The 13,903-nt window shown below is 37.1% G+C and overlaps 1 protein-coding gene across 2 annotated transcripts in view; it reads right to left on the minus strand.

The window, feature by feature from the left end:
* Positions 1-13,903, minus strand: part of Oca2 (OCA2 melanosomal transmembrane protein) — a 305,312-nt gene that overhangs the window by 172,627 nt on the left and 118,782 nt on the right. For both annotated transcript variants that reach the window (XM_028785690.1, XM_028785691.1), the window contains one exon: positions 12,327-12,454. In XM_028785690.1, the coding sequence (XP_028641523.1) occupies positions 12,327-12,454 (128 nt within the window). The remainder of the gene's footprint in view (positions 1-12,326; positions 12,455-13,903) is intronic.

Consider the following 13,903-nt stretch of genomic DNA (forward strand, 5'->3'; position numbering starts at 1 on the left):
TGATGTGGTAGTGGGTTGGTGTGTTGGGGAGCGCCCTCTTAGAGACAAAGGGGGGATGGGGTGGGTTTTTGTGAAGGAGAGACTGTGAAGGGGGACAACATTTGAAAATAAAAGAAAGAAAGAAAGAAAGAAAGAAAGAAAGAAAGAAAGAAAGAAGTAATAAAATTTGTATTTCCAAACAGAAGATGCACAATTGAGAGTTTCGTGCACTGTATTAAAGTAGATGAATTTTTTGTTAAAAAAATAATGAAGAAGGATTGGCTGTAGATCTTTGAAAGTCTAGTAGAACTCTGCTGTGAATCCATCTGTTTTTAGTTAGGTTATCTATTACTGTCTCAGTCTCTTCATTTTGCTAAGGCTCTGATTAGGCTGTTGACTTCTTGGTTGAATCATGGTCATCTGTATCTAGAAATTCATCCATTTATTTTAGGTTTTCCATCTTAATAGAATATAAGCTTTTAAAAATATACCTATATAATATTCTGAATTTTTTGGTGTCATAATGTTTCACTGTTCCTTTCTGATTCTGCTAGTTTTGGTTTTCATTCTATCTATCCATCTTTCTTTCTTTTACTTAGTTGTTCAAAGGGTCTAGTGATCTTGTTTATCTTTTTAAAAAGCAGCTCTTATTGATTCTTTGTATTGTTTTCTTTGTTTATATTTCATTACTTTCTGCACTAATTTTATTACTTTTTACTGTTGGCTGGATTTTTATTTGGTTTATTCTTGATCTCACAGACATCTGCCTGCCTCTGCCTCTGCCTCTGCCTCCTACTTGCTGGAATTAAAGTTGTGCACCACTATGTCCAGTTCTTTTGGTTAGTTTTAGCTTGAAATCTTTTTGTTAAGATAGCAATCCCTACTTGCTTCCTCCTGGGACTGAACTCCTTTTGTCTGTTCTTACTCTAAGGCAGTACCTCTGTAAAGCTATTTCTTGTAGACAACAGATAGTTTATTTCTTGCTTCTTCCCATCAGCCTATGTTTTTTAATTGGAAAATTTAGTCCATTGATATTTAAAGGAGTTGCTCAGGAACAGGAAAGATGACATTTCCAATGAGAGTGGGGGCAAGCAAGCAAAAAAAAACAAAAGCTTATTTCTTTCACATCCTTTTTATATGGGCTGCCACCAGAAAGTGTGACCAAGATTTTAGGTGGGTCTTTCCATAGTAAATGATCCTATCAAGAAAAATCTGTCACAGGTGTTTCTAGTGTTTGGAATTTAGTTATTCCAGGGGTAGTTATATTGACAACCTAGATTAGTCATAATGCAACTTAAACAGAAGCATAGTCCTCAATGAAATTTAAGCAATAATGACAATCTCCCATCAAAGAAAAGCTCAGGGTACCAGATGAATTCAGTGCTGAATGACTGGTAAATAATTTTAATAATTGGCAAATAATGAGAAATCATTTAAAGAAGAACTACAAGTAATGCTCCTCAAATCATTCCATAAAATATCAAAGGGAAAGACACTACCAAATTCATGGTACAATGTTGAAATCTCTGTCACCAAAACTGGATAAAACACAACAAATAAAGAAAAGTATATAACAATTTTTGTCAATGATCAAAACCACAACAATTCTCAATAAGATTCTTACAAATAGAATTGAAATATGCATTAAGAAGATTGTATAGTGTGACTGAGTTGATTTTATTGCAGAGATGAAAGTTTGTTTCAACATATGGAAATCAGCAAGTTTAATTCAGCAGACAAATAAACAGTTATCTCAGTAGTTACAGATTAGATCTTTATTATTAGTCTTTTACTTATTGATGTATGTGAGCATATGCTTATCTGTGAATAAGTTAGAATGCAAATAGAGGCCAGAGAAAACATTAGATCCCTCTGAGTTGGAGTTACAGGCATTTACAGGATGCTCAGTTTGATACATGAGTGCTGGAATTCTAACTCTGGTCCCCACGATTGATTGTGCACCAAGTGTCATCATTGTAACCCCCCAAAAATAGCCTTTGACAAAGTTCAACATCTCTATAGGATTAAAAAAAACTAAAGAAACTAAGAACATAAATAAAATATAATCAATGTAATATTATAAGGATATATAACATGGTTATAAGCTAACATTCTTCTAATGTGGGAAACTGAGACCATGTTTTCTAAACTCTGGAATGAAAGAAGTTTACACACTTGCTCCAGTCCTATAAATATGCTGATGAAGTCTTAGCTACAACAATAAGAAAAGTGAAAGAAATAAAAAGAATATAAATAGAAAATGAATTTAAATTATCTCCTGCTCTACTAGAGACCAAGCTAGCACCCAGAACCCCAGGTAAGCGTCCTGCCTGGGGACTACCAACACTCCCTGAGTGCCCACCTAGCCTATCCCCAAGCATCATTCTTCTCCTCATCACCATATCTCACTCATACCTCTGGTGGAAGCCCCATTGTTCTACCAAAGGCCAAGCCAGCACTCAGGTAGGCTGCTCCCAGCAGACCACCTCCAAGGAGTCCTTTCATCCTTGTCACCATATCCCGGATCCAACTCCTTCACAGGATACCTGGCTAGATCAAAGGCCACACCAGCCACCAGAACTCCAATTTCACCTTGGGAGGAAACTCCCTGCTCTATCAGAGTTCATCCTGCCAAAAACTCTAGCCCCCAACTCCAACAGATACCCTCTACTCAACCATAAGCCATTTCTGCCAGAAGACAAATGAAAGTGAAACCAAGAAAAAAAAAATCCTACAAAGACAAATTAAGAAAACAGCATACCAAATCCAGATGCCTAGATGCCACCGTAAGAACACAGTCAGCAATAGACAGGGTAATATGGCATTACCAGAGCCCAACTATCCTATTACAGAAAACCCTAAACATTGCAACACAACTGAAGCAGAAGAAAATTATCTTAACCCCAACTTTATGAAGATGACAGAGGTCCTTAAGGAGGAAATAAATAGATGTCTTAAAGAAATCCAGGAAAATATAAACAAACAATTAGAGAGAATGAGTAAATCCATTTAAGGAAACCAAGAAAAAACAAACAATTGAATGAAACAAATAAAATGGTTCAAGACCTACAAATGGAAATAGAAGCAATAAATGAAACACAAACTGAGGGGATTCTGAAAATAGAAAATATATATATACAAGCAGGAATTACAGACACAGCATCACCAACAGAACACAAGAGATAGAAGAGAAAACTTCAGGCAGTGAATATACAAGAGAAGAAACAAATGCATGGGTCAAAGAAACTGTTAAATCTAAAAAATTTCTGACGCCAAGCATCAAGGAAATCTGGAACACTATGAAAAGATCAAATCTAAAAATAATAGGAATAGAAGAAAGAGAATTCCAGCTCAATGGTCCAGAAAATATTTTCAACAAAATAATAGAAAAAAGTTTTTCTAACCTAAAGTAGGAGATGCATATAACAGCACAAGAGGCATACAGAAAACCAAATAGATTGGACCAGAAAAGAAAGTCCACTCAGCACATAGTAATCAAAACACTAAACATACAGAAAAAGAATATTAGAAAGCTGCAAAGGAAAATGACCAAGTGACATATAAAGGCAGATCAAACAGAACTACATCTGACTTTTCAATGGCAACTCTAAATGACAGAGAGAGCTGAACAGATATGCAACAGACTCTAAGAGACCACAGATGCCAGTCCAGAATACTATACCCACCAAAATTTTCAATCAGAATACATGAAAAAGACAAGATATTCCATAATATCTATCCACAAATGCAGCCCTACAGAAGGTGCTAAATAGAAAAGTCCAACCTAAGGATGTATGAAAACACAGACAAATCTCACACCAGCAAAACACACACACACATACTCAAATACACACTAACATCATCACCACCACCAACAACAAAATAATAGCAATTAACAATCATTGATCAAGCCGGGCGGTGGTGGCGCACGCCTTTAATCCCAGCACTTGGGAGGCAGAGGCAGGCGGATTTCTGAGTTCAAGAGTTCGAGGCTAGCCTGGTCTACAGAGTGAGTTCCAGGACAGCCAGAGCTACACAGAGAAACCCTGTCTCGAAAAAACAAAAAACAAAAAACAAAAAAACAAAAAAAAATAAAAAATAAAAAAATAAAAAAAAAAATCATTGATCACTGATATCTCTCAATATTAATGGTCTAAATTCCCCCAATAAAAAGATACAGAACAACAATAGCATAGGCATTAAAGTCGACAATAAATACATGAATCTGAGAAGCTTCTGTAAGACAAAAAGCATCAATACCATAAACTCCATCCTACGTTAAAAAAGATTTTCACCAATTCCACATCCAACAGAGGGCTAAAATTCAAATTATATAAAGAATTCAAGGGACTGGAGATCAACAAACCAAATAATCCATTTTAAAAATGGGATATAGATCTTAACAGAGAATTCTCAACAGAGGAATTGCAAATGACTGAGAAACACTTAAAGAAACGTTCAATACCTTAGCAATCAGAGAAATTCAAACCAAAACTACTTTGAGATTACATTTTATGCCTGTCCAAATTGATAAGATCAAAAACACAAGTGTAGGATGAGATTTTTCAAAACCTACCTTAATAAGAGTTCTTAATGCCTCAACCTCTCTTCTAGCTCACCAAAGGCAAGGGAGGAAGATGGCTAATAGGACAAGGAGGGCATGGACTGGTTTACAAGTAGTTCTTTGGGGTGATTCCAATCTTTGTTGTCAGCAGTTCAGTCCTCTAGCCAAACACCAAGCATAAATCAGCAGAAGCAGCTCAATCCATAAGAAACCTCGAGACTCTACCAATCATCTTGAGTCTGCTGAATCAGCAAACAGCCAGAACACCACCAAAAGTTCTTTTTGTGCATTTCTCTCTACAAAGTCACAGTCACAATAATCAATGATCAGCAAAGAAAACAAGGTGATCCAATACCAGACCATCATCAGTAAAGATGAGCAAGATGAAGGCCAAAGAAGACCAGCAAGGTAATCAAATGCCAGACAATGTCCATTGTCTTTTGGGTGATACTCTTTCCAAACACCATGTGTCCTCTCAAGTGTCCACTCCTGCAAAACATCACATGCCCTTTCACCAAATAGCTTCGAGAAAAATTCCACATCTGTTCTCAACAAAACATCCTCTCATGTGTCTGCTTTAGCAAAAATCCTCTCATAAGACAAGTTCCAGAAAAATATCACATGACACAACTGAATCTCCAACAAAATCAGAATTTCCCACTTCCTGCAAGTGACAGCTCATGATGGTAAGGGTATGGAACAAGGAGAACATGCCTTCATTGCTAGTGGAGTACAAACCTATAAAGTCACTATAGAAATCAATGTGGTGGTTTCTCAGAAAACTGGGAATAGTTCTACCTCAAGACCCAGCTCTCTGAGTCATATACCCAAACAACACCCAACTCTACCATAAGGACACTTATTCAACCATATTCATAGCAGCTTTATTAATAATAGCCAGAAACTGGAAACCACCTAGATGTCCCTCAACTGATGAATGGATAAAGAGAATGTGGTACATTTATAACAATGAAGTATTACTCAACTATTAAATCAATGGCATAATGAAACTTACAAATGGAAATAGAAAAAGTGACCCTGAAAGAAGTAACCCAGATCCAGAAAGACAAACATGGTATGTACTCACTTATAGGTGTACATGAGATGTTAAGTGAAGGATAGTCATACTACAATCCAAAGACTCAGAGAGACTAAATAACAAAGAGGGCTCAAGGGGTGACACATTGATTTCTTTGGAAAGGGGAAATAGAATACATTTTGTGGTTGAACTGGGGGCAGATGTAGATGGGAATAGGAGGGTTTGAAAATCAGGGAATGGAGAGAGTACTGGGAGAGACTCCTGGAACTGGGAAGACATTTGGGAGGCAATATAGAGACCTAGTACAGTGGAAACTCCCTTAATTTTATGAGAATGACTCTAGTGAAGTTCCCTAGTAGTGGGAGATATGGAGCCCAAACTGGTCATTTTTTATAATTAGGCAAGGCTCCTAACAGTGAGACTGTGACATCAACCCAGCCACAAAATCTTTGACATACAATACATCCTGCCTACAAGATGTGGTGAGGTAATGATGGCACAGAATTTATGGGAGTGACCAACCAATGACTGGTCCAACTTGAGGCCCACAGCACAAGAGGGAGCCCATGCCTAAAACTGTGTGAATATCTAGGAACTAGAGGCTGCTCAGCCCAGAGACCCAGGATAGAACCAAATAAGACTAGTCAAAAAAAACTAGTAAATTGATTCCCAAGGATGTTCTACTATACCTATAGATCAGTTCCTATCCCAACTGATATCAGAGAGGTATCATTCAGCAACTGATAGAAGCAAATGCAGAGACCACAGCCAAACACTAGGCAAAGCTACAAGAACTCGGAAGAAGAGAGGGAGAAAGGATTCCAGGAGCCAAGAGGGGATGAGAACATAGTAAGAACAGGACCCACTGAATCAACTAAGCAAGGCTTATACTAGCTCACAGATACAATCATGGACCCTGTGTCAGCCTGAACTAGGACTTTTGCATATATATTATGGTTGTATGGCTTGCTGTTATTGTGAGATCCCTCACAGTTGGACTGGGGGTGGGGTATGTCTCTGACTCTTTTGCTTACCTTCAGGACTCTTTTTCTCCTACTGAGCCACCTCTTCCAACCTTGATATGAGGATTTGTGCCTAGTCTTATTGTAAATTGTTATGCCATGTTTGGTTGCTATCCCTTGGAGACCTGCTTTTTTTTTTAAGGTAAACAAAAGAAGAATAGATCTGGCAAGAGCAGGGGACTAGAAGGAGTGGAGTTAGAAGAAACTCCAGTCGGAATGTAATATATGTAAAGAATAAGAATTTAAGTTTAAAAATTATTATTTTTAAATTTAAAAATATTTGCTAGGAAAATAAATCTGTAATTAAAAGATCCTAATAACTCCACTAGGAAACTCTTAGACCTAATCAACATTTTTAACAAAGTAGCAGAATATAAAATAAACATCCAAAATTAATAGCTTTTCTATATACCAAAACAAACTTTTGGAAAGAGAAATTGGGGGTGGGGGGAGTCATGTTCAGTGAATCATTTTTAAAAATAAGAAATCTACCAAGAAAGTGAAAAAAATACCTTCTACAAAAAATTTAAGACAAAATTGAATGTGTGTGTTCAACCATGACCCAGAAATGTATATGGCCAAAAATACTAATGAATGTAAATTTTCACAAAATCATAAATGTTTTTAAAACATTGTTCTAAATAATTGTTGTTCAGTTCTTTAGTGTATACATTGTGAATAATGTCATGTTCCAATGTTACAAGGTTAAGCATACCTGTTAGATGAGGCAAAGAACTTTCACGTTATAGATTGGCAGATTTACTATTATTAAAAATGGTTATATTATTAAAAGTAATCAATGGGTTCAATACATTCACCATTAAACTGTTAACAGTGAGATATTTTCAAAAATCTTAACTTTCACATGGAAGCATAAAAGATTGCAAATAGCCAAAGCATGATGAAGCAGAAAGAACTGGGATGGAAGCATCATAATACTTCATCTCAAGCTGCATTATTACAGAACCATAACAGCAAATTTGCATTATACTGGCACATAAACAGACATATAGGCCACTAGAATAAAACAGTGCACTCACAAATAAGCTCACACAACTATAGCATCCTAACAAAGATGCCAAAAACAGAAAACAAAACAACAACAACAATAACCAGCCTCTTCAGCAAATACTTCAGGGAACACTGACTATCCACATGCAGAGGAAGGAAACTAAAAGGAAAAATGAGACGATGGAATTAGAAGGTAAATGGCTGAAGCTAGAAACAGTCATTCTGAATGAGGCAACTGAAACTAAAGCCATGCTTCTCATCCTGTAAAAAATCAATTCCGAATGACTCTAAGACCTTAATGAAAGACCTGAGAATCTGGCACTGCTGAGAGGAGCATAGTAAAATACTTCAAGGCACAAGCAACTTTTCAACAAAGTCTCCAATAGCAGAGAAAATAACCCCAAGAATTGAAAAAAGGGATTATATGAAATTAAAAGGCTTCTGCATAGCAAAATCATGACCATAAAAGTAAAGAGATAGCATACATAACAGAGAAAATTTTGCTACCTACATATCAGACAGGCAGTTAATATCTGCATTATACAAATAGCCCCAAATATTAAATATCAAAATAGTACATTATCCAATCAATAAGTAAGCCAGTACATTGAAAAGGTGGTTTGCAAAGAAATTATAAATGGTCAATAATTATCTGAATTTTTTTCAATATACTTAGCATCAGAACAATGAAAATAAAACATCTTTGCAATTCTATATGACCATAATCAGAATTGCCATCATCCAGGAAGAAAATGACAACAAATGCATAGATTGAAGCGGGGGCATGGAAGGCTTATTTACCACTGGTGGAAATGTAAAGCATATAACAACTGTGGAAATCAGCTGGGGTTTCTTCAAAAAGCTAAAACTAAAATTCAGCTATACCATTCTTGGGCATGTATCCAACGGATTCCATATACTTGCTCATCCATGTCCACTGATGTTCTGCTCACAAAAGCAGGCTACATACCCACCAACTGAAGAATAAAAAATTACAACATAGCATTTTCTACATTGGAGTATTACTCAACTATTAGGAAAAATAAGATGATGGAATTAGAAGGTAAACGGCCGAAGCTAGAAAAAGTCATTCTGAATGAGTTAACCAAGACTCAGAAAGACAAAAGTCGAATGTTTTCTCTCAACTGTGGATGTTAGCTTTGAATTTTTAGATATAAATGCTTTATTTGGAATGCCCATAAAGGTAAGGAAATTATTAAGGGCCTACAGGTAAAGGTGTTCAGGAGAGGGAAGATAGAATGCCCCGATATAATGGGCTAAAAAAGACTTAAAGAATAGGCAGGGATAGGTTGTGGTATGAGAGGGAGGACAGAGTAGGAGAGAAAAACTGAAAGGGGAAAAAATAACCAAAGAGTTTTCAAAACCTCACATGGAAATCTACTCCTTAAAATACATCTATACACATATGCAACAAGAGCCAGAATTAAGTTTTCCTATAATGAGTCAACAATGAACCTACCAGACACCAGAAGTTTAGTACTGGGAATGAGTTGCCTCTATAGGAACTGTTGTCCAATGAGATATCAAAAATCCCTAAACGTTACAGAGTACTGTCGATGCTCTTTGCAATCCAAGTTCTGGATTACCCTCCAGAACTTGACAGTGAGATCCTGTTGCTGAAGACATCACATACTTGAGTCATAGTACATGAAGGAATCAAACTGAAATTGGTCTATAAGCTTCATCACTAATGACAACCTTTCATAGTGCTAGAAGATGCTAAGCATGCTACCAGAAGATAAAAGTGTAATCCTATCAAAGTATGAACTATGAACTATAATAATGACCATCATGGCAAGACATGCCCATTGGTGCAATAGAGGCGTGAACATATGGGAATAACCAACAACTTTCTGATTGGATTTAAGTTAAGCCCCATAAAATGAAACCCATTGCTGACCGAATTATTAGGCCCAAACCTTATGGCTAGACAGATGATAGTCCATAGGCTTTAATTTACTACTATTATTCTGTACAATGTACATAATATTAAACTGACTCCTAGGACATATCATTATACCCATAGATCAGTGCATCTTCTGACCCTTATCAGAGAAACTTCTATCTTCAGTAGATGTGATTAACACGGAAAGAGTTACAACTAACTAGCCAATGTGCAGAAAATAAGAGACTTCACAATGTCACTAAATGTTCATGCCTAAAGAAACACTTATATTGCACCCCTCCTCCCAAGGCTCAGGAACCATTGAAGAAGACAGTACAGAAACAGTATAAGAAGAGTGTGTGCTGGATAAGGCAAGGAAACTTCACGTATTAACTCAGAGCAGTTGTGATAATATGATCAAGACCTATGCAAGCCCAAACCTGATTAGATCCCAGCTTGTTGATGAATTATTGGCAATTGTCACCTGCAGGAATGTAGAGATATATGTTTTCTCTAAGAAAGTAGCCTTTGGCATGTCAACAATGCTCCAGTGAAAGTCCTCATATCAAAGAACATTTGGGTGGCACAAATTAGAATTGATAAGGCAATAGAAAGGACACAAAGTTAAGTGATAAGGAAAGTCAGTATTATATCTGCGAAGAGTTTGAGGAGGGAAATGAATGTGGTCAAAATTCATGAAATTCTCAAACAATTAATAAAACAAATAACAAACAGTGGTGAGGGAAAGAGGAAACCTTATTTACTATTGATAGGAATATAAACTTATGCAGGTTCTATGGGATTCAGTGGAAACATTCTTCAATAAATTCAAAACAGTTATCATGAGGTATGTGGACACCAATCTACCTACAAAACATTTGACCCAAAATTGGTCCTGAAGGATTGGCTGACCAGTAACTGGCCCAATTTGAGAACCATCCCCATGGGCAGGCAAAATCCCTCACACTATTAATGATGCCATGTTGTTCTTGCAGATAGGAGTCTAGCATAGGAGCCCTCTGAGAGGTTCTACTCATCAGCTGACTGAGACAGATGCAGATATCCACACATAAATATTGGACAGAGGTCGGGACCTCTAAGGAAGAGTTAGGGGAAGGATTGAAGGCCCCCTAGGAGATAGCAAGCACACAGGAAGACCAACAGTTTCAACTAACCTAAAACCCTGGGAGCTCCCAGAGACTGAGCCACCAACCAAAAAGCATACAGAGACTGGTCCAAGGCCCTCGACACATAAGTAGCAGAGGACTTCCTTGTCTGTCCTCAGTGACAGAAGATGAACCTAATCCTGCAGAGATTTGATGCACCAGGGTGGTATAATACTAGGGCAGGGGGCTGTGGGAGGGCTGCCCTCTCAGAAGTGAGAGGAGGGAGATGTAAATAAATAAATAAATAAATAAATAAATAAATAAATAGAATTATCATATGACCCAAGTATATCACTTGTACATAAGTACCTGAAGAATTTAAAGCTAACATACCAAAGAGATTCACGTACATTGGTGTTTACTGTTGCACCATTCACAAGGACTGCACCTAAGACATCGACTCAGCCTAGAAGTTCCATAAACAGATAAGTGTGTGCTCATACACACATACACACACAGACTCACACAATGGCTGTATAATCGCAGACACAAAATGAAAATTTTAGTTGTAAAACAATACAATATTTTCAGGAAATTGGATAGACCTGGAAGACCATTATGTAACCACTATAAGCCAGACTCAGAAAGACAAGTGTTGTGTGTTTTGTCTTCTATGTAGAATATAGATTTAACTACGTGTGTACATGCGTGTGTGCATATGTGGGGGCGGCAGGTGGGTGGGTGGGTGTGGATGTGTGGGTATAGAGTCATTAGTGCAGATATAGGGACTATGAGTGAGAATAGACCTTCAGGAAGTCAGGAAGGGTGGAAAGGGAAAGTCTAAGAGAATCCATGGGACCTGAAAGTCAAGGAGAGGACTTTTTGAAAGATGGAAGGGGACTAGGGAGAGTGGAGCAGAGCAGGGAAGGGTGTGGCAGAAAGGAGATGAATGAGAAAAAAAAGTATATATAACACCTGCATGAAATTGCCATAATGAAACCCATTACTGTGTATGCTAACTTTAAAATTAATTTTTAAAAAATAAAAAATGTACTTCTAAGAGTCAAAAAGGCCATTACTTAGAAATGTGGGAAATGTTCTGCCTTACAAAGTGTAAGCATATAGTACAGGTTAAACATCAGGAACACATGAACCCATGCTTGTTCAGGAACTCTTGGGTGAACTGTATTTTTGTTAGTTGTTTTTCTTCCTCTCTGTTTGAGGAAGGCACAAATTTATAAACAATGTCTCAAAATTAAAATACGTATTGTGAATAATTTTTAAAAACAGTTCCAATCAAAGCAATTTATAGCATCACATGTTTTCTGACATAGTCTTTCTCTGGCTATACATCAGTGTTCGTTCAATATTGTGCAGCCTATGTCAGATCCTTGTGCCCTACGAACTTGCTCTTGTAAGCCATTTCCTCCAGACTTATTTTGAGGAAATTCTGTTTTATTAGCGAATTAAAACAAAATTTATATGTCACAGAAACAATTCAAGAAAAAGAAAGAATAGTAACCAAAATAAACATTTTTGTAAGAAACATTTAAATGTCAGAAATAAAAACACGGGTCGCCTTAACATTAATCACCAACATTTCCTATTTAGTGAATATGTAGAAAGATGTGTAGCCTTAGGCTTCACTCTGCAAGTAAAATATGAAATCTAAAAATCAAGTAAAAGTTCCAAGCCTTACCTCCATCAGCACAAAGAGTGCTGCAAAGAAGAGGAGAGTCGCCCACTCTACTCTGTGTAGAATGATCTCAAAGTCATGAATATCAGCTAAAATTAGCAACCAGATGGCACCCAGAATAGCAATCCATCCTGTAAAACAGGCAAAATACAGCCTGTAAAACATCATTGCTAGCATACCAGTGGATGATTTATCTTCTGAATGGTTTACTTTTTGTCGAAAACAATGCTGTACTGCAAACTATGTATATTTAAAAGTATAATTTCTATTTTGGCTTATGTATACATTCATGAACCAACACTGCAATCAAGATAATGGGCATATTCATCATCCCTAGAACTCATGCTCATTCATGCTTTATCCCCCTCCAGATCCTTCTGTCACTGTGCACGCACACACTCCCAACAAAACGTCCTTCTCTTGTCTCAATAGATCAATTTACATTCTCTGTATTCTCGATGAATGAGAATTTGTATTCCCCTCTCTCTCTTCCTCCCTCCCTCCTTTCACTGCTGCAAATCAAACCCCAAATCTCACATATTTTATGCAATGTTCTACCTCTGAAATATACTCTGGCCCTCACATTCCCAATTGATCTAATGGCACACATTTTTAGTGACAGTGGACAGATTATCTTAACAGAGAAGCAGCATTTAGCACAATTACTTTAAGGTTCTTCCCTTTCATATTGTGAATCAAATTTCAATGTTTCCCCCAGTTGATGATATACTTGACTATGCCATTTTCCCATTAAGGACATCCCAATGGTTTCTAGTGTTTGGCTATGACAAACAAATGTGATATAAATATTCACAGAATGACAGCTACAATGACCTTCCTCCATGTGACCAGAGCCTTGAAAACGGGTAAAAAATTGTCCTGCACCTGACAAATATATCCAGCTGCCTTTGGAGGTCACAGAGTCATGAGGACTGTCCTCTTACTCCTCAGGCTCCCTAATTGTCAAAGACACTTTCTTCATTGACTCTTTTCATGCTGACTAACTTCTGGGCAGGTTCTAGCCATTTCTGATGCCTGAGGACTGTGGTACAGTAGCTTACAGGCCATGTCACAAAAAGCCATTGGAAATATTTCGGAGCATGCTTTGTGTAATGGCTCATCAGTATACACTCACAGCTCCTCACTCTGTTGTTCTTCTCCCTCCTGGAAGCTTTCTCAGTCCTGTGAACTTAAATGAAGCTACATATTCACAGAGCTGTGAGCAAACAAAATTCACATTCCTGTCAAAAACTTAAAGTAGCTTTCAGCTCTATCCACCATTTCTGACTGGCCAAGGTGGCTCAGAAACTGCCTTTATTTGGTTTTCTAAAAACAAATATGAGAACTCCCCATCTTACAAATGCTAAAGGAAAATAGAATTTACATAGAAAGCAAAATACTAATATGTGTGCTGTAACTTAAATTGTCAAGGTTAACTGCCAAGGAGAAAATAGTATTAATAAATAGTAACCACTTGGTTTGAGAGTTTTAATAATCGCCTTGAAATAAGCCTTTCTATTTTGCTGATGGCTCATAGACATTTCTATTTAAATGGACTTTTCAGAAAACCTGTTGCTGGA

The sequence above is a fragment of the Grammomys surdaster genome, unplaced genomic scaffold (assembly GCF_004785775.1).
Source record: "Grammomys surdaster isolate TR1022 unplaced genomic scaffold, NIH_TR_1.0 125319, whole genome shotgun sequence".
NCBI classification, from domain to species: domain Eukaryota; kingdom Metazoa; phylum Chordata; class Mammalia; order Rodentia; family Muridae; genus Grammomys; species Grammomys surdaster.